The sequence below is a fragment of the Schistocerca americana genome, chromosome 2 (genome assembly GCF_021461395.2).
Source record: "Schistocerca americana isolate TAMUIC-IGC-003095 chromosome 2, iqSchAmer2.1, whole genome shotgun sequence".
In the NCBI taxonomy this organism is placed as follows: Eukaryota; Metazoa; Arthropoda; class Insecta; order Orthoptera; family Acrididae; genus Schistocerca; species Schistocerca americana.
In genome coordinates, this window is record NC_060120.1 from 522814896 (window position 1) to 522835819 (window position 20924).

At 41.6% G+C, this 20924-nt stretch overlaps 1 protein-coding gene across 1 annotated transcript in view; it reads right to left on the minus strand.

The window, feature by feature from the left end:
• LOC124595202 overlaps positions 1-20924 on the minus strand; it is a 106845-nt gene that overhangs the window by 30168 nt on the left and 55753 nt on the right. Inside the window, exon 5 of the mRNA XM_047133840.1 lies at positions 6408-6583. Coding sequence (XP_046989796.1) covers positions 6408-6583 — 176 coding nt within the window. The remainder of the gene's footprint in view (positions 1-6407; positions 6584-20924) is intronic.

Sequence of the window (20924 nt, forward strand, 5' to 3'; positions counted from 1 at the left end):
TCCTTGACAATGGCAATTTTCAAGAAGTACCTGGAGCGGGTTAGACAGCCCATCTCAGCTTTTGTCAATTATTTCGATGACATCTTGGTCACTGACAGACACGCCATGGGCATTTGCAAGACTTTGATACCTTATTCCACACTCTGCAGGCCACAGGCTATCGGATCACAATGTTGTGGCCATCAACGCCCTTACCCAACCCAAGGATTTATCTGACCTCCATGTTTTTTTGGGCAAGGTTAACTACTACTTAAAGTTTTTACTCCAGGCTGCTAACGTTCCACAGGGCCTCAATCACTTGCGTCACCAAGGGGAGCTGTTCAACTGGACCCCTGCCTATGATCAAGCTTTTCTCCACTTGAAAACTATGCTCAAGTCTGCCTCTTGCCTGATCTCCTTCTCTCTGGATCGCCCCCTGATTGAGGCAACCAATGCTTCAGCCTCACACACACACACACACACACACACACACACACACACACACACACACGCACACACACACATCCTCAAGTGAACTGCCCAGTGTCTCTAGAGCTGGGCCCTGTTTTTATGCAATTACACTTATCCGATATAAGACCACCTCTCAACACTCCAACGCCAATGCCTTGTCACACCTCTCCTCAGGCCCCCCACTGGATGGATTTCCCATCATGGCTGCACATGTCACCTCTGCAACATGCCAGGACCCCATTTTGTGGGAGGTTCTCCACTACATGACCCCTTGTTGGCCCACATATCTGACATGTCGTTTGAAAACGGTATTCAGTCCCTGGCGGCACCTCTCCCACAGGCTCTCATTTGTGGTGGGTGTCCTTCTGTTGGCCATAATGGCTGGCATCCATCACATGATTGTCCCACCCAATTTATGTCACTGCGTTCTACGCTTGCCACACAATGGACACTGAGGGATGACCCAGTGGCGTTGGCTCGCCGGCATGTGTATTGGCCCGACATCGCAACATCAAACATTTGGTCCATGGGCACACAGTTGCGCAAATCACCAGGTCAGCCTGTCACAATCATTTGCCCCCTGGCCCATGCCTTGCCTCACCAGGGACTGCATCCCTCTCGATTTTGTGGGCCTGTTCTTGGGATCGATGTGGTAACTCATTGTGGATGCATACTCCAGATACCCGTACGTGGTTCACATGGCGTCCACCACAACTGATGCCACACTCATGACCTTGACTCAGGTTCTCGCCATCAAAGACCTGCCTCGTACCTTGGTCTCCAATAATGGCACCCAATCCACAGCAGCCTTCTTCCACGCATTCTGTGAGGGCAACAGTATGAAACACATATGTGCCCTTCTGTTCCACCTGCACTCTAATAGCACACCAGAATGACTGGTCTGGATGTTTAAACAACAGCCGACAAAAGCGGTTCAATTCTCTGCCACCACATAGGCCCTTACCTTAATCCTGAGTGCTTCCTGCACCATGCTCCTTTCAGTCAGTCCAGCCGAACTCCTCCATCGGTGATAACCACGGACCCTGGTCGATTTGGTGATGCAGTCACCTTCTGAGCCCCACTTACGACCGTATAAGTGCTGCAACCTGGGCACAGTCAAGTGGGCTTGCTCGTATTGGGGCAGTGCTGCTTGGACTCCCGCCACACCACTCGCGACCCATGCTTGGCATGTGATGTTGGTACAGACGTAAATGGGGCTCCAGCGCCGCCACCATAACCAACTCTGTTCTCGTTCCCATTTGTGGCACCTCAGGTCACCCAACACTCCACCTCCTTCTGGTGTGCACAAGGCCCTCTACTCAGCTACGCTGTCGCCGGCTCACTGCAGGCACCCTAGGGCTCCTTCTCATATCCACAAAGATCAGAAGGGCAATGCCATTACCAACCATCTGCTGACGTTTTGATGGATTCCACAGACAGCCCTCCCAACCCACCACTGCCGGTCGGTGCCACAAGGTGCTACCCCGGCAGTCTGGTACTCGCCGTAGTTCGCGTATGCATCTCGGCTGCATTGTGTTTGAGTTACGTGTATTGAAATACCTACTGTTGTTTTTTGGAGTGCTCCTGCATTGTTGTTGTCTCGCAGTGTTTATCACCTCAGTTCTTACTAGCTTGCCTCGTGTTGTGTCCTGGTCGGTCGTAGTGTCTGTCATCCGCTACTTGTTCGTCTGTCCAGTCTATTTGTAGTTGACGACATCCAGCGACTCCCCCACCTGGCGGCTTCACGTCTTCATTGTCTGCCGTGCACTGCTCGCTGGCCGCTTCGTGCAAGAAGTGGTAAATCAGAAGAAGATACAAAATCAGACTAAGAACAGCCGACCAGTTGCAAAGGATAAAGTAATCTTTACCTAGGTTTCAATAGATATAAATCTATCTTCTTCAGAAGACGGCAGTATTATAACATGAAGTGATATGTCCTTATCGTTTAGGCAAACATCCGCATAGTTACATTAATCATATAAAATATAGCCCTGAAAACAGGGTTTTCAGGGCTATATTTTATATGATTAATGTAACTATGCGGATGTTTGCCTAAACGATAAGGACATATCACTTCATGTTATAATACTGCCGTCTTCTGAAGAAGATAGATTTATATCTATTGAAACCTAGGTAAAGATTACTTTATCCTTTGCAACTGGTCGGCTGTTCTTAGTCTGATTTACGTGGAACCGTTGCTGTAGCGCAGCTATGTTTAAAGTACAGAAGAAGATACAATAAATAATGCGATTGTGATTGTTTATTTTCATTACAGAAGCCTTGGACAAACTCAAGTGGCCAGTTTAGTTACTCGCTAAAGGAAACTATGTATATATACACTGTACTACTGCCTGGGAGACAGCTACCATGGTAGACAATCATCTCTAGTGTGAGCAGAAAGACTGTCTGCAAGGGTCAGTGTTCTGTTTGTTATTTCGACTTGGGGCATTGGCTCCTTTACTATAGACCTTACATGTCTGGAGTAATTAACTGCACTGGTGGAATTTTCAGGTGAGCTACTATAAACGAAAAATATAGAAGATGCGAGTAATGCGGTATTGCTGCATTCCATAAATTAAAAGGACGGCGTCAAATTTGCGCCACCACCATCTCACCTCTGCCCCCCCCCCCCCTCCCTGATAGACCGCCAGACTTCGTCTTTGCATCATACCGATAGTAACCATGTCACCACCTAAGCTCCTTCACCTGCAGCCATCCTTCGCCAGTAATTTCTCGTGCCTACTCGTCTTCTTCAATGTTTTACCTCTCACGAGGAGTTCCATTTTTGCAGCTTCTTCACCACTGGCACTGCCAAATGATCCACCGCCATCACTGCCACCTACAAAAAAACCGTGATCATCGTCGGCTCCATCGCAAGTGACATCCCCTGCTCTATTGTCAAAAATCATCGCCACCTCAGCACCGTGTACGAAAGCACAGCCAGCATCTTGGGCAGTCCCAGTGGCTCCAGCCATATTCGCCACCATTGCACTGATATCACACCCACCATAAGCTCCTGTTCATGTCCCTACCTACACTCAACTAGTCCTACTTATTATCCCATAAACAATATCCACACAGTTATAAGACAGCATAAACTAAATAGAGCAGACAATGCCTCCACTTTTTTAAAAAAGAAAAAGATCAATTCACAGAAGATCTCAGTGACTCATAGACATGAAAGAAATACATCCTCTCAATTATCGTCATCCAATCTACCCATGTCCTTCTAATTCGCCTACCCAAGCACTTAACATTCATGCTGCCCCAACATAGAAAAAAAGTTCAGAACCAGAAAATACTTTCACAGGAAATCCGAATATATTCCCCAAACTCATAAATATCGTAAGTCATGCCTATGAAACTTACTATTATTACCAAAACCATGAGTCCCCACTTCCAATCCTACTCTGCAGACATCCTGCTTTTTGTTTCCATACACTGTCACCTTCCTATACCCACCTGCCAGGACTTACAGTCATGATGTAGAGTGTCAACTCTGAGGTCATGGTAGATGAGGACATGCAGGAAATTAAATAAAACGCCAACTTAGAAATACGGACCGGCATGCACATCCATAACAACTATGGACCCATCGGTTTTATCTGCGTTTTATCAGAAACCTCCAGCAGCATTGACCAACTAGTTAAAAGCAGAACATTCATTTACCTCCAACGCCATAAAGTAGAACCATCCGAAGTCCAGTTGCAAGCCATCCATTGCCTTGGGTGTCTTCACTACAATGAAACAACACAGATCAGTCTAAAAACCCACCGACCTGTCGACACTACAGGTCTAATCACCTACACAAAGACTGTCATAGCGTACAGACTATAATATAGTCAGATTTGTAAACAACGTCCTCATAATTATCCGTTATATCGAACATCCACATACCCTACAACAGCTGTCCCTATGTGCCCCAGCTGTATTCCACCTCAATGTGATCGCTGCCTTCTCCCACGAGCAGCTCGACAGTTTATTAACCTTAACTGGAGCTACTCAATTCCCAACACTACTTTCTAAATCTAAATGGCGTCACAAATACACAAATCCTTGATTCCAACATCTGTTTCAAGACAGCCCAAGACACCAACACTCTTACCCAACATAATACCCTTGCTTTTATTCTGCCACATTACCTTTATGTCTCCCTATAACCTACACTGGATCAATAACCACACGCAGTAGCCATGCCAGATGTGGAGTAGAAACTGCAAACACCCCAAACCAGCTACATGGCCTCTACAATAATTCTGCTGAAAACTTTATTCTAAACATGTATTTTACCTTCTTAACAGTCAACTGTGCAGTGTTTGTATCTTTACGACTTATTCCACCCCATTCAATTTACTCGCTCTCATAGATTAACATTCTGCATCTATGTTATTTTTACTGACTTATACATACAGCACTCCCATGCTGAACTTAAGTGGGCCCCTCAGTTAATCACTTGCCTTCTGCGGTATATAGTTTGCTTCCTCGACGCAAAAATCCCCAAAATGACATTTCTGCCAACGTCCTCAGAAACATAATTCATAAGTCATCTGATTGGAAGCGATACCAACACCAGTCCAGCTTCAGTCCTAATCTACACTTCTCACATTCACAGCCATCTCGCAACAACAGAACTAAAATAATCCAATAACATCACCAAAAAATCTGGAACACCTTCTGGGAGCTTACGCATATCCAAACAGCAAGCTACCTCCACACAACGAAGGTATCTCCAACACCACATTCTTCCTACAGATAAGCTTGACCGAAGCTGCAACCACACACACACACACACACACACACACACACACACAGAGAGAGAGAGAGAGAGCCACCCCATGCATCCAACTGACTTCAGTGAATCCAGCAAGCCTAACGCTCCTTCTCCTGCACCCATGACTGGTACACAACAACACCCACCCCCCTCCTGCCTCCCCCAGAAATTACACAGAAACGTCCATAATATGCTTAATGCAAAAAGACGCCTCGACTATAGTTAGACATGCTATAAACTAAATGCCACACTACCCACAGATTCAAGTAACTCTTGGAAAGCTTGCCAACGACATATCAGCCGCAATCCTCTCCATTCCACCAACACCCACTCCGTAATCAACTCCTCCATGATAGCCTATGTAAAGTAAAACTTCTCGGGCCTCACGTGCTACTTACCTTCCACGACAATCCTGACTTGGCTATTCCATGACCTCATATGTCCACCACTGGAGAGACACATACGCTGTCCCTCTCTCTCCAAGCCTGCAGCATTTACGCCCTATGCAATGAAATGATTTAAACACACCAGTCCAAATTGAGATGTTAAAACCATGTCTCCCCACTTCTGTCAACATCCCATTTTTTGTTTCATCCTCATCGTTTCATAGCTTTTCACTTCGTTTATTGAGATTAACATGACTCGCGGACTCTACTCCTCGCCGAAACGATGACATTGGTCCAGAGGCATTAATGTACGATATTAGCATGAATCTCATATATGGGCAGCTATTTACTTTGTTGCGTTCGTTGTGACGACAAATTTAGTTTTTGTGTCAGGTACCGGATGTGTTTCCAAGTTATCGTTGTTGCCACAAATTATGAAACGTTAGGTAATATCTGGAAAAAAACAGTATTTCCTCTGGTCCAAGAATTAACACTGTTCATTGTAACGGTTTGGTCTGCTCATCTGGTGCGTAATATGAGGGAGATTTAAAGATAGAAGACAAACCTAAAAGCAGAAGATAAACTTGATCCGTAAAACTTGTAAATTATTAGTTGACGTAACCGTCTCATTCATTACTGTCTATCTACCAGTGCTCTCTTACTCTATCCTCGATTAAATGATCTCAGTGATCTCAGTTGTTTGTATAAGAGTAAAGACTACGCTACTGGCAAAGAAACGAAATAAACAATTATGAATCACAGTGAGTTTGAAAAAGGTTTGAATGTGCGCTGGTTTATACCTGAGAATATACTTTCCAGAACTATTCTTGTCCTCTTCAATCTTGTAATTCACTGTCTGGTCGATGACGAATTGCGTATCTTGTACCCAGCCTCTTAATTTCGTGTGCAACATGTCTCTCACACGTTTTACGTTCTTAATCCATCCAGGAAGTAGTTCATCACTCATATGGTTACCCTGAGACACATGAAAAACAGTTCAGATTTCTTCCATTACATTCACAAGCAACAGCCAATCAAAATTTCCACTTCTAGGTACGGCTGTTATACAGCATTTAAATTATTAGTGAAGCAGGACTACGTACGTCTCTAGCGATATTTCAGGAGATACACACAAATCTTAACCTATAGCGCCAGGTAAGAGAGTTGTAGATATTTCTAAATAGTTACATTATAAACATTTTAAAGCACGAATGCATGTTCTCGTGGCAGTATGAATGATATATTCTGGGGGATGCCAACGGCGTCACGTTGCAACATGTGTGTGCCCACCTGAAGCGACTGGAAGTCTACGAAGATTTTGTTCTGATTTTTGAATGATTTTCGAAAAGAGGTATCGTCAACATATCACGGTTTATGGAAGATTTCGAGGAACGTGCTTTGGAGTCGGTGCCTTTGAAACCAGCCTGTTTCTTTAGATATGTTGACGATACCTTTGTTGTTTGGCCTTATGGTAAGGAGAATTTGAATGCTTTTCTAGAATATCTGAACTCGATCCACCGGAACATTCGTTTTACGATGGAGGTGGAAGAGAATGGTTGCCTTTCCTTTCTTGACGTGTTTGTTAGGAGGAGGGATGATGGATCACTGGAACATGCAGTCTACAGGAAAAGTACTCACATCGACTTGTACTTACAGGCAAATGGTTCTCACCATCCGGCTCAGTGTGAAGGGGTACTTCGTACCTTGGTACACAGGGCACATGTCGTTTCTGACGCTGAGACTTTGCCAGCTGAGCTGTCCAATTTTGAAGTTACGTTTCGTCAAAATGGTTATAGTGATAAACAGACTGAACGTGCGTTGCGCTATCGACCAACTGTACATCGGATCCACTGCCTTTTTGCCTTACATAGGAAACACTTCCAACAAGATCGGTCGTATTGTACGGAAATACGATGTGAAATGTGTTTTCCGACCTCCATCTAAAATTAGAGTGCTTTTGAGTTCTGTTAAGGATGATCCTGGTCTGCTAAGGCGTGTGTATATCGCATTCCTTGTAGCTGTGGCATGGTATATATCGGTCAAACTATCAGGACCATGGAGGACCGATGTACTGAGCATAATCGGCACACACGATTACAGCAGCCAAGTACATCTGCAATTGCCGGACACTGCTTGGATACTGGTCACCCCATGTTATGTAATAACACCGAGATACTGGCGTGCACGTCCAGCTATTGGGACAGTGTTATTAAGGAGGCAGTTGAGAGTAAATTAGCGATCAACCTCGTTAACAGGGATGGACCGAAGTTTTAAATTTGCATGTACGTCGCCTGTTCGTTGCAGTTTGCCTTGAAGACTGCGGGGTGTTCTCTCGCCGAAATATCGGTGGTCGCTGGAAGTGTTACCCGCCTGAATTCCCGGAAGTTATTTGAAAGTTGTATACACCAGGAGAAGCTCAGGTCTCAAGGTGAATAGTGTTTTTCGATTTATTGGGAGAATTTTAGGTAAGTGTAACGCATCTATCAAGGTGACTCCATATAGAAGACCTGTGTGACCAATTCCTCGAGTACTGCTCGTGTGTTTGGGATCCAGACATGACAGGGTTAAAGCAACACATAGAAGCAATTCAGAGGCTTACTGCTAGATTTGTTGCTGGAAGGTGTACTGAACATGCAAGCTTTACGGAAGAGAAGATGACATACTTTCGACAAACGCTTTTGAGGAACGTGAAATATGAAATAGGCTCTGTTCCAAAAAATTCCGAGAGAACCTTCGGATGTCAGTGACTTGCTGCCACAATATTTCGGAGAAGAGCTGTATTGAACTGTATACTAGCGGAAGTACACTGAACTGTCCCATTTAAAAATCCACTGGCGCTTGAATGGTGCACTGGGCACGGGTTACTTGAGGGCGTGCACTTTTACTGCAATCTGCGAGCTGCTGAGAGCACACTCTGCGGTAGAAACTCGTCTCTTCTTTGTTATCGGACAACGACTCCAGCGCCATTCACAAAGAGCATTAAAACTCCCTGTACTGGCCGATCGAGTGCAACAGCTATCGACATCCATCGCACAAAGTGACAATACAATGCATGCATTTTTGCATGTTTGCATTCAAGGTTCCGGCGGTTACATCGGTTATTACTGTATTAGCATGGTTGATCTTGTGCTTACATTGACGCCTGGTCTTGAAATGTCAATCAATTAAATTTGTTGCTCAGACAAATGTATTCCAGAAGAAACATTACTCATTGCTTGAGTGATAAGTAGGGGATTGTGGTATCTTTCTAGAGTTATCGTTTGAGCCTGGTTCTCGAAAATTTGTTAGCAGACTTCCTCTGGAGGTTTTCGTTTATCTTCTAAAGTATACTAGTTCAGTCCCTCCAACATCTCAGTGACACCCTTCCGTGGGTCAAACAAGCCTATGATCATCCGTGCAGCCCTTCTTTGTATATGTTCAATATTTTCTGCTAGTCCTATTTTGTACAAGTCCTTCGCACTTAATAAATATTCTGAGATGGGACACGAAGTGATTTGTAAGTGATATTCTGTGTAGGATGATTGCATTTCATAAATTTAGGCAACATTGTCCGCGGAGCGCAGGGATCTGGTGCTAACTTTGATAAAAACAACAGTCGAGCTCGCAATAACATTTGTTTGTTACTACTAGTCTCGGCTTATGTTGAAGCCATCCTCAGACTTCTTGTGCACCCTACGGCTGTTGCTGGCGGCTCCTCGGTTTTTCAAGTGATGATCACTGTGTACGATCGTTTCATCATGCGAAAACCGAGGAACCGCCAGCAACAGCCGTAAGGGGCCCAAAAAATTTGAGGATGGCTTTAACATAAGCCGCCCACTAGCTCCGCAGTTGCTGAAGGCATTCAATGTACATATTTTGAAATAAAGAAAATTATATACTTACGTTATACGAGGTATTATTTTTGGTGGGTGACTGGAATTCGGTAGTCAGAAAAGGAAGAGAAGAAAAGGTGGCAGCGCGGAAAGAATGAAATGGGAAGCACTCTGGTAGATTGAAATTTTCACTGTGGAAATTTTCACAGTGTGCGCTGATATGAAACTTCCTGGCAGATAAAAACTGTGTGCTGGACCGACACTCGAACTCGGGACCTTTGCCTTTCGCAGGTAAGTACTCTACTATCTGAGCTACTCAAAACGACTCACGGACCCTTCTCTTAGCTTTGCTTCCACCAGTACCTCGTTTCCTACCTTCCAAACTTCACCAGGCTGTTGTAAAGCCATATCTCCGCAATAGTCTTTCTTCCAGGTGTGCTACTACAGCACGTTTCGCAGGAGAGCTTCTGTGAAGCGTGGAAGGTAGGGAACGAGGTACTGGCGGAAGTAAAGCTGCGAGGAGGGGCCTTGAGTAGTGCATGGGCAGCTCACGTAATAGAACACTTGCTCTCTGAAGACAAAGGTCCCGAGTTCGTGTCTCCATCCGGCACACAGTTTTAATCTGCCAGGCAGTTTCATCCTGATAATATGTTGCACAGAACATAATTTAATCCTCGATAATACTTGGATTAAGAATCATGAAAGGAAGTTCTGTACGCAGAAGAGACTTGCAGGCACTGCAAAGTTTCACATCCAATAAATAATGCTAAGATAAGGACTTATAAACCAGATCTCCAACAGGGAAGATGTGGACTCTGATCATAATTTATTGGTTTTGAACTGCAGACTGAAGTTCGAGAAATCTGAAAAAGGTAGGAAATTAAGGAGATGGGACCTTGGTAAAACGAAGCAACCGGAGGCTGGCATCTCATTGACTGGAATAGAGTTGTCTTCAGTAATGGTTTCCTCTTAGAAATGAACGCCGTTGACCAGCGAACCGCGTCTGGAGACATTCCAGGCTGCTGTGGGATACCAATCTGCCTGTCGCTCGTCGTGTGACCGGACGACAAGGAGTGATGGTCTGGTGTGTGATTTCTTTGCAGAGCAGTATCCCTTTCGTTGTCGTCCACGGCACAATTACATTTTGGTGCCCTTCGTGGCAAGTCATCATGGGTTATATTTCAGCAAGATAACTCCCACCCTAACACAGCGAAAGTTTCTACTGCTTGTCTGCGTGCTTGCCAAGCCGTACCCTGACCAACAAATTCGCCCGATCTCTCCCCAATTGAGAACGTTGGGAGCTTTATAGGCTGGACCTTTGAAACATCTCGGGATTTTGAAGATCTAACGCGCTAACTGCACAGAATTTGACACAGAGGATATTTCACGAGTCTGTCAATAAATGCGAAGCCGAATAGCTGCTTGTTTAGGGGCCAGAGTTAGTGCAACACGTTACTGACTTGCTCGGTGTGTAAAGCTCTTTCTCTTGAATCGGTTATTCAACTTTTATGAAACTGTAGTCATATGGTTGCCTCCACATGTACGTTACGTCTACCGATTTCCGTCCCATTCGAGTAATTCGTTCGTTGAGCGCCGTTTTTCTTTGTCTTAGTATGTGTAGAAGGTGATTCTTATTGTCACTAAGAAATCTCTGAAAGGATGTAGATGACACTGAGTCAAGTAATTTAAGATAGACATATTGGGCCTCAGAAGTCGGGAAATGTGGGTGACAGATGTTGAACATTTGACATCACCAGGTGTCGTACGTCGTCGCACGTACAGCGGTTGGGCTTGTCTATCTTATCCTCCTCGGCAGGGGGCAGTGCCACATATCGCATCAGTAGTCTAGTCTGTTTTCGTTTTTGCTTTATCCGATGTGATGTGGTAGTGCTGGTGGTAGTGGTAATGCAAGACTCCGACGAATCGGTTAACATTTACGGTAAACGGATAGTCTACCGGAGTGATGTCGATCACTGTCCCCTACCAGCGAGAACAGTATGGACAATCCCAACAGCTACAAGTGCGGCGAGGTACGTCATCTGATGATGTCACATGTTCAACAGCTGTCATCCACTTTTAGGATATTTCCCGATATTTTCACCTCCGTGTGTCTTAAATTGATTGCGATAGAGTCACAATATAGAAAGGGAAGAGGGAGCAAATGAAGATAAAGTGGGAGATATGGTAATTAGAGAGTAATTTCACATCACACTAAAAGACAAGGCCCTTAAAGTAGACGGCATTTTTCCAGAATATCTGAGAATCTTGCGAGAGCCAGTCAGGAAAAAATTATTATACCTGGTGTTCATGATGTATGACACAGGCAAAAAATGGAAGAATATGATAATTCCATTTACTAAGATGGTTGGTGTTGAGAAGTTTAAATACTACCAACCCATAATTTACGTTTGGAAAATACTGACATGAATTATTTAAGGTGAAACAGAAAACTCTTAGACGAAGACCTCGGGGAAGTACTTGTTGGGTTCTGGAGAAATGTAGAAATCCGCGAGGTAATATTCAATCTACGACTTATCTTCGAAGATAGGTTGAAGAAAGGCAAAACAACATTAACAGCGTTTGTAGATTTGAAGAAAACTTTTGATGATTTGGACTTGACTAAAACTTTGAAATTTTAAAGTAGCAGGAGTAAAATACGGAGACCAATAGATTATTTACAGTTTTCACAGAAAACAAATTGAAATTAAAAATCTCGAACGAAATAAAGTGAAGAATTAATTGATAAGAGAGTGAAACAGTGGTGTATGACACCCACGGTGACATTCAGTCTGTATGTTGAGAAACTAGTGAAGGAAACCAAAGAGAAATTTTGAAAGAGAATTGAAGTTCAGGAAGAAGACATAACAAGTGAAGGAAATCGAAGTGAAATTTTGAAAGAGAACTGAAGTTCAGGAAGAACACATAAGAACTATTGCAGTTTGCTGATGGCACCGTACTTCTGTCGGTGACTCCTAAGAACTTGGAAGAGTAGTTCAACGTATTGGGTTGTGTCTTGGAAAGAAATTGGGAGGTGAACATTAGTAAAAGTGAAATAAGGGTAATGGAATACTGTCGAAGTAAAAATGCTGTCGAGGTAAATCAGGTGATGTTGAGGGAATTAGATTGTGAAATGAGAAACTAAAAGTAGAACATGTGTTTCGTTATTTGGACAGGAAAGTAACTGATGACAGCCGAACTATGGAAGGTATAAAACGCAGGATCAACAGCATGAAATGTTTTTTGAAAATGCGGTATTTGTTATCATCTAATCTAAACCTAAGGTTTAGGAAATACTTTCTAAAGGTATTTTTCTGGAGTGTAACCTTGTACGGACCTTGTGCGGACAAGAAGTAGGTAGAAGTTTTTGAAATGCCGTGATGTACAGGATGTTCTGCCGGCCGGAGTGGCCGAGCGCTTCTAGGCGCTTCAGTCTGGAACCGCGCAACCGCTACGGTCGCAGGTTCGAATCCTGCCTCGGGCATGGATGTGTGTGATGTCCTTAGGTTAGTTCTAAGTTCTAGGGGACTGATGACCTCAGATGTTAAGTCCTATAGTGCTCAGAGCCATTTGAACCATTTTTGAACAGGATGTTTCTAAATTTCCATAACAAATATCTAGGAGTTGTAAAGAGCATTATAATTCTCAAAAGGAATCCATATCCGGAAACGTGCTGTTTTCGTGCTACAGCCATCTGAAAACATGTCTGCTAGGTAAGTATGCAACAGGGTAGACGTCGTAGGGAGTGGTAACGTCGGATCGGCTGATGTCATATGACGTCTGTCCTACCTCTCTGACCTGGTTCGAGCCTGATTCACATCCCTGTGAGTGTTAGAGCGACATCGCTGAGTACAGGTTTGAAGAATACACCGACACGAGCCTTGTGTATGATGCAGCTCATGGTAATTGAAGAGCTGCTCGTCGCCTTTATCGAGATCATTCTCCACAACATAAGACTCTATCGCATACTCACAATTCGGGAAATGGTATCTTCACTGCCAGCAGGAGTGACCGTGGTGCTCCAAGAAGACGCCGCGCATTACGCTGAAGAGAACACGAGCGATTTTTTTGGCTATTAATGGCTGGAACTGTAAATCAATTTATGTAAGGCGTTACGCTTAATCAGTCACTTGTAAAGGTGGTCACATTACCAACATGTTCCCACACAGCTGTAGCACGGACACTGTACGTTTCCGGACATGGGTCTCAGTTGACAATAGTGCCCACTGACTCCCCTCTACAAGTCTTAAAGTTTGTAACGGGAATTTTCGAACACACTGTAGCTGAATACTGAACATCAGATTGGTAAATGAAACGCTAAATAATTAAGAACGGGGAAAGAGAAAATTAGGGACAAATACACCGAAAGAAGTAATGTTTTTGTAGGATATACCTTGACGCATCAAGGAATTTATCGATTTGGCAAATGGATCGAAGTGCAGGGTGCGGCGGGAGGGGAAACTTGTAGACAGAGAGACAAAGATTTGAATAGTGAAAGCAGGTTCAGATGGATGTACGACGCACTAGGTATGAAGGGATGAAGAGGACCGGACAGGATAGAGTAGCAAGGAGGGCTGAGTCAAATCAGTTTTCATACTGAAGATCTCAACAACAACAAGAGATGAAAAAAATTTGCGCACATTTAATTGAGTGTATCATTGTTATGAATAAATTGCAAATTGAGTAAAATCACTGTAAAGATTGAAAATAAATCAAAATCTATGTGTTATTTTACAAATCAGCTAGCGCACATTTTATTTGCTCCTCGTAAGTTATTAAAAGTGTACACATTACTAATTGGAAACACAAGGAAAGGGCTGCAAATACGTGTTGAGAACATATTCCTTCCCAATAATTTTGTTTTTATTACAAATTTAATTTTAAATTCCATGCTTTGAGCGAAGCAAACCCATTACTTATGTCTCTAAAGTCTAATTCAGCATCTGTGTATTATTCTACCGAAAACATAACTTGCATTTGACAGCCTTTTTCACCTATACCCGCCTTTAAGTGGTTTTTAATCATCTTTAATTTTCTGAAACTCCGTTGAGAAGATCTTGTAACCTAAACAAACAAAAAAAGACAGAAAGGAGGAGAAACCTCTTCAAAATATCGAAAAGTGCAGTATGTTAATGTTCTTCCAGCTATTACTACTGCAATTTGAAAGATACTACTTCATTAACTACCTCAGCTTTGTCTATATTTCTTCTGTATTTGATACCAAAATCTGCTGCATGTTACACGGTTGTGACTGAAGGCGTTGCTACATGGCAATTAAAGTGAGATGAAATGGTAGTTTATATGTGAGACCTGTTTCCCACATCACTTATTATTCTACCGAATAATCTGAAGCATTCTAGCTTAAACAGTTTCAGTCCAGTCCCCAGTTAGCATAATATTTGCTTCAGTGGGCAATTTTCAGCCTTTGGGTTCCTACAACACCGTTGCGGAATTGATCATGTGCTAACTGCATGGTCGACGGCTGTATGAAGCAAGTGCACTGTTGACACATAACTCACGTGACGTTTGTTGCGCAGAGGTCACTTCTTTATGATGCTACTTGGACGAAATGGTGCGGTGACAGCAGGATGCGTTTACTGTCTGGGGTCAGTGGGGAGGCCTTTTCTTACCTACCACAGTAGTACAAATTAACACGGCAACTAGCTCCGCAGATGAGGAAGAGATTGAAGAAGTATATCATGAGATAAAATAAATTTCTCAGAGAATTAAAGGGGAAGAAATTTTAATTGTGATGGGGGACTGGTATTCAATAGTAGGAAAAGGATGAATAGTAGGTAAAAATGTGTAAGTAGGCTGTTCATGTTTTCTCTATGTAAGTAGGCTGTTTATGTTTTCTCTATGTAAGTAGGCTGTTTAGGTTTTTTTATTGGTAACGCCACCTCTGTATGAAAATCACTGGCTGTGCTGTGTGCAGTCTGTGGCTGCTTTGCATTGTTGTAATACTCGCCATTGTAGTGTTGGGCAGCGGCAGCTGGCTGTGAACAGCGCGTAGCGTTGCGCAGTTGGAGGTGAGCCGCCAGCAGTGGTGGATGTGGGGAGAGAGATGGAGGAGTTTTGAAATTTGTCATGAACTGCTATATTTATATATGATGATATCAAGGTAAATACATTGTTTGTTCTCTATTAATATCTTTCATTTGCTAACTATCCCTATCAGTAGTTAGTGCCTTCCATAGTTTGAATCTTTTATTTAGCTGGCAGTAGTGGCTCTTGCTGTATTGCAGTAGCTTGAGCAGCGAAGATTTTTGTGAGGTAAGTGATTTGTGAAAGGTATAGTTTAACGTTAGCCAGGGCCATAAATTTTTCGCTTCACATTACTAATATGCATTGTCAGACTTAGAATCTGTTAACATACAACAATGTTTGAAGTTAAATATCCAATCAAGAACCAAGAGAACTTACTTAAACAGAAATGACGAATGCATTGTTATAGTGAACAGACGTCACAGTGTTATTGTGTGTGTACATTCTTGCTTGTTAGTTGCACGATTATGAAACGACTATAAGGCTTACATACTTAGAACATTTACCAGTACTGCTAATGAGATTTTAATGCAACATTTTGGTTTACTTGAAAATATATTCTGGATTTAAAGTACTTTCTGTGAGATACCAGATGACACAGTGGTTAGTTTATGTGACAGCTACACGATTTTATCACGACGCTACTAATGAGTGACAATATACAATGTTGCTTTTGCGGTGTTTCTGTTTTATATCCGCACAGTTTTTCTGAATTCTTCTGGAAAGCAAAACATGTTTTAGTAGTAGGCTACAATGTGAGAGCCTTTTTCGTAGCACAACAATACTTTACAGTTTAGTACTTTCTTGATCACAGTAATGTACATAATAAGTACGATATCTATACACAAAGCATTTCACTTTCGTTTATGATGGGGTAAGTACATTGACTTCTGCAGAACTTAGCTTTCGGAGGACGATAAGTACGACACTTCCACAGAATTATCTTACAGCAAGACGCACATTTAGCGCTACAGGACACGCATTTGAGTGATTAATTTTGTACTTAAAACATTTATTTTTAAAGATATTTGAAGCACAATGATACGAAGTTTTTCCGTGATACATTTCATTCCTTTGCTGTAATCTGTAACACCTGAGGGTATAATTACATTAATCCTCAGGGGGGTACACGCTTACTTTGTGTACCATGTGTGTGGCAACCACAAGGAACCCTAGCTAATATGGTATTTGCTTATACAACTTTACACATCGGTACCATATTTCTCTAACACACAAATTATACAGCTATCTGATCAGTTAACTGAGAGATAAACATGTTTTTTACTATGTCAGTGACACATGTTTACGTAATTACACCGTTGGATAACTTCACACTTACGAAATTGTATTTTGTCTGTACTGTGTGAACTCTTCATATTTTTTCGGAACCATTGTGATACTATGAGAGCTTTGAATGATGTATTTGGTATGGATTCATGATTTTTAAAGTACGTTTGAGGCAGATGACACTTTTGACATGAGCAGAGAATTTTTTTTAATTATTGGAGGAAGCTACGACGATTTTGAGATTTGACTGAGGTGTTATTATGTTATTTTTACGACGACGATGTGTATTATGCTGCTGAGGTATGTTTACGATTAATAGGCTGAGGCTATATGAGTTATTTGATTATGCTTCATATTTATAATGACGAAATATTGACGAGTGTCGATGGATACGTATATGTGTAATAAGGTAAGGAGTAATGAATAGTGGGTAGGGACTCTTGACTTGTGAAAAAGGATGTTGGAAACCAAGAATCGTACTTTAAGAGTTATGAAATGTGTGTAAATGCGTGAATGTATCACAATGCCGGCGAAAATTTTTTGGACAACGTTATATTCATAGGATTTTCTTTCTACAGATTTGCAACGCTAATTCTTGACCTGTGAAATATTTTTATGTGAGACTGTCACTGTAGCGGAAACTGGTGTCGTAAATATTTCCGTAAGAAAGTTAAGTGACCACCTGCACGTAATGCGTCGTGGGCACGCAGCTGTGTCAAACACCTGGAGAACAAGCCATTAGGGTGTGCCTTTCCGGAAGCACAGGTAGAAAAAAAAAAGAAAAAAGGCAGGCCTTTATCCTCGCCACTGGCATTCCTTTAGAGAAAATATTGCATATGCGACACCCTCATTACTTCCATTAACCTTGCTATTGACATTCCTTTGTAGAAAGCATCGCAAATATTACACGCTCTTTACCTGAAAACATATGATTACTCGTACTTTGTGCTAATTACTGCAATGCTTATGAATTGATGGGAAATATTCGTACATCTGCACACCTGATTATGACAAGTGTCTTTCTATGAGAGTTGAGAGCTACTGACTTACGAAATGCCACATGACTATTGAATGATATTTTTATGCTTTGCTTTTCATAGTTGCTTATTTCATTTGATATCTAGTTTCCAGCTGTGTTGCAGCATTGCTTTTATAAAATGAAATGCATTTGCTAATGTGAACACTTTCTGTCAGCAGATCTATTAAATAATTATTTTATGATCCACATTCTTTAAAAAAGGAGCACTTGGAAAGGAAAGAACAATAAGAAGGAACTAGTAACAGTAACACATAATTTTCTTTTCAAGTACATGGTAATATTTCTTTTTACAATCAGTTGTTGTGGTGCACCACTTTAATTACATAGATATTAAGATGTGAATATACATTTCCCTTATCTGCATTGTTGTTTTTACTGTAATATTTTTTCTGCTTGAGCTTTGTCATGTATAGATATAAGTTTTATATTTTTTATATTTGCTGCTGCTGTTTGCCAGGCATAGTGCTACTGAATTTTAAATTGTGTTACTCTGTTAAGCTAATTTTACTACTGACTTATTTTTCTTGCTACTGTACATTGGCTCATGTTAGTTGTAATGTTGCATTGCTTGGTAATTTATATTTACTGTAGCTTGCTTTGCAATTTTCCATTTTTTTTGCATTGCTGTTTGTGTTAATTTGTTATGTGCTGCTGCATTGCCTCGTCCCTTAGTTTAGTATCTGAGCTCAGTAGATTTAAGTTAGCTTAAGAGGAGACTATATAAGAAACTAACTATTATAAATTTATAAGAAATGCATTGAGAAGCTATCAGAAAATAGTCTGGCAAAATAAAAAGGATACTGTACAGTGGAGAAAAACTATTATTGACAGAGGATGTGAACAGAATACAGAAAGCAGAGAGAAAAACTATTTTTGACAGAGGATGTGAACGAAATACAGTAGGCAGGCTTAGATAGGACTTTTGGGAATAATGATGAATGAAGGGAGATCTCCAAGAAGCAAAGAAAGTTTTGTTTGCAAAATACTGCAATGAAACAAACCCTGTCCTTTCCTTTTGTGTTATCCCACTATGTGTTTGGGTACCCTTGTGTATATATGTTCTTCCTGTCTTTATATGTTTACCTCATCAGACTTTTGTTGTAGAATTTTTCTCATACTCAGCTACATGAACTATGATGAGGAATACTGTTATCCTCAAATATAATTTGCGTTAATAATATGTTATTTACTTTGTAAAGATGTTAGACATTATTAATTCTGTTTTGTTTTAATGATCATGTGTAAAGTTGATGTTTCAAAAGTTATTCTGATCTTTTATGTATTTACTTATGTCATAATTCCTGTAACACTGATGTATATGTTTATTTCTATTCTTTTGTAAAGCCCCTATTACTACAAACGTTATCTGTATTATTATGTTTTTAATGATGTGTTTTGTACCTTTGTTATTGTATTCTTATATTATAAAATTGTAATTGTCACCAGTTCATGATATTATTAACTTGTTAGTTACATTTCACTGCACACGTTTCTGTTGGTCATAGTATATGGACAATATGTGAGAAGTAGGGACTGTTAGTGTTTGCACGTGTGTTAATAATTCAGCAAGGGACTGGATAACAGCATTGCTGGTTCTAAGGACAATTTCAAAAACTTTGTGAGTGCACAAGTGGTGGTTTATGGACTTGCTATATTATCCGCAAGACTCTTCAACGGTGATTGTGCACCTGCACAGTCACAACAGATGGCTGCTGGCTATCTCTCCAAGGACTACAGTGGGTCTGCATCTTTGATGACCCACCAGTACCATTATCTCTACAAGGACTACAGTGGGTCTGCATCTATGATGACCCACCATACCATTATTTCTGGAAGGACTGCAGTGGGTCTGCGCCTCTGATGGCCCACCAATACTGTAATCTCTACCAGGACTACAGTGGGTCTGCTCTGTGATGACCTACCTATTAATACTCTTCAAAATTTCGACTGACTCTGCTGTGGGTTTGCTCTGTTGTGGCCCATTACCTGTCTGCATGTCGAGAGTCAGCACTGTCTTTCCATTGGAAGGACAACACTACTTCTTCAAGACTGCATGGAAATCCACTACTTCCGTGTGCATTTTCTTTTACTGCTCAGACTTTGAGAAAAACACTGCTATTCTCCTGTTATGTACGATTAGGACTGTCTTTATGGACTGTGAGACAATTTTAGCTTTTGACCAACATTGTATCAATAAGTGTGTGCATTTGATTTCTTTGTTACTGTAATTATGAAAAATTTTATCAAATCATTATTGGCCACTGCCCAAAAAAAATTTGTAAAATTTTTTGTGGGGAGCATGGGGGCTATGTAAGTAGGCTGTTCATGTTTTCTCTATGTAAGTAGGCTGTTTATGTTTTCTCTATGTAAGTAGGCTGTTTAGGTTTTTTATTGGTAACGCCACCTCTGTATGAAAATCACTGGCTGTGCTGTGTGCAGTCTGTGGCTGCTTTGCATTGTTGTAATACTTGCCATTGCAGTGTTGGGCAGCGGCAGCTGGCTGTGAACAGCGCGTAGCGTTGCGCAGTTGGAGGTGAGCCGCCAGCAGTGGTGGATGTGGGGAGAGAGATGGCGGAGTTTTGAAATTTGTCATGAACTGCTATATTTATATATGATGATATCAAGGTAAATAAATTGTTTGTTCTCTATTAATATCTTTCATTTGCTAACTATTCCTATCAGTAGTTAGTGCCTTCCATAGTTTGAATCTTTTATTTAGCTGGCAGTAGTGGCGCTCGCTGTATTGCAGTAGCTTGAGCAGCGAAGATTTTTGTGAGGTAAGTGATTTGTGAAAGGTATAGTTTAATGTTAGTGAGGGCCATTCTTTTGTAGGGAATTTTGAAAGTCAGATTGCGTTACGCTAACAAAATATTGTGTGTCAGTTTAAGGACAGTCTTGTATAATTGTTCAAAGGGGACGTTTCAAATGGATTGGGGAAAAGGAATGAAAGAGGAGGAATCCGCCTGGTAGAACTTAGTACAGAACATAATTTAATCGTCGCCAACACATGACTGAGTATAACAAAATAAGATGGTATACGTGGAAAAGACTTGGAGACACCAGAAGGTTTCTGATTGATTATATAATGGCTACACAGAGATTTAGGAGCCAGGTTTTAAGTTGTAAGGCTCTTCCAG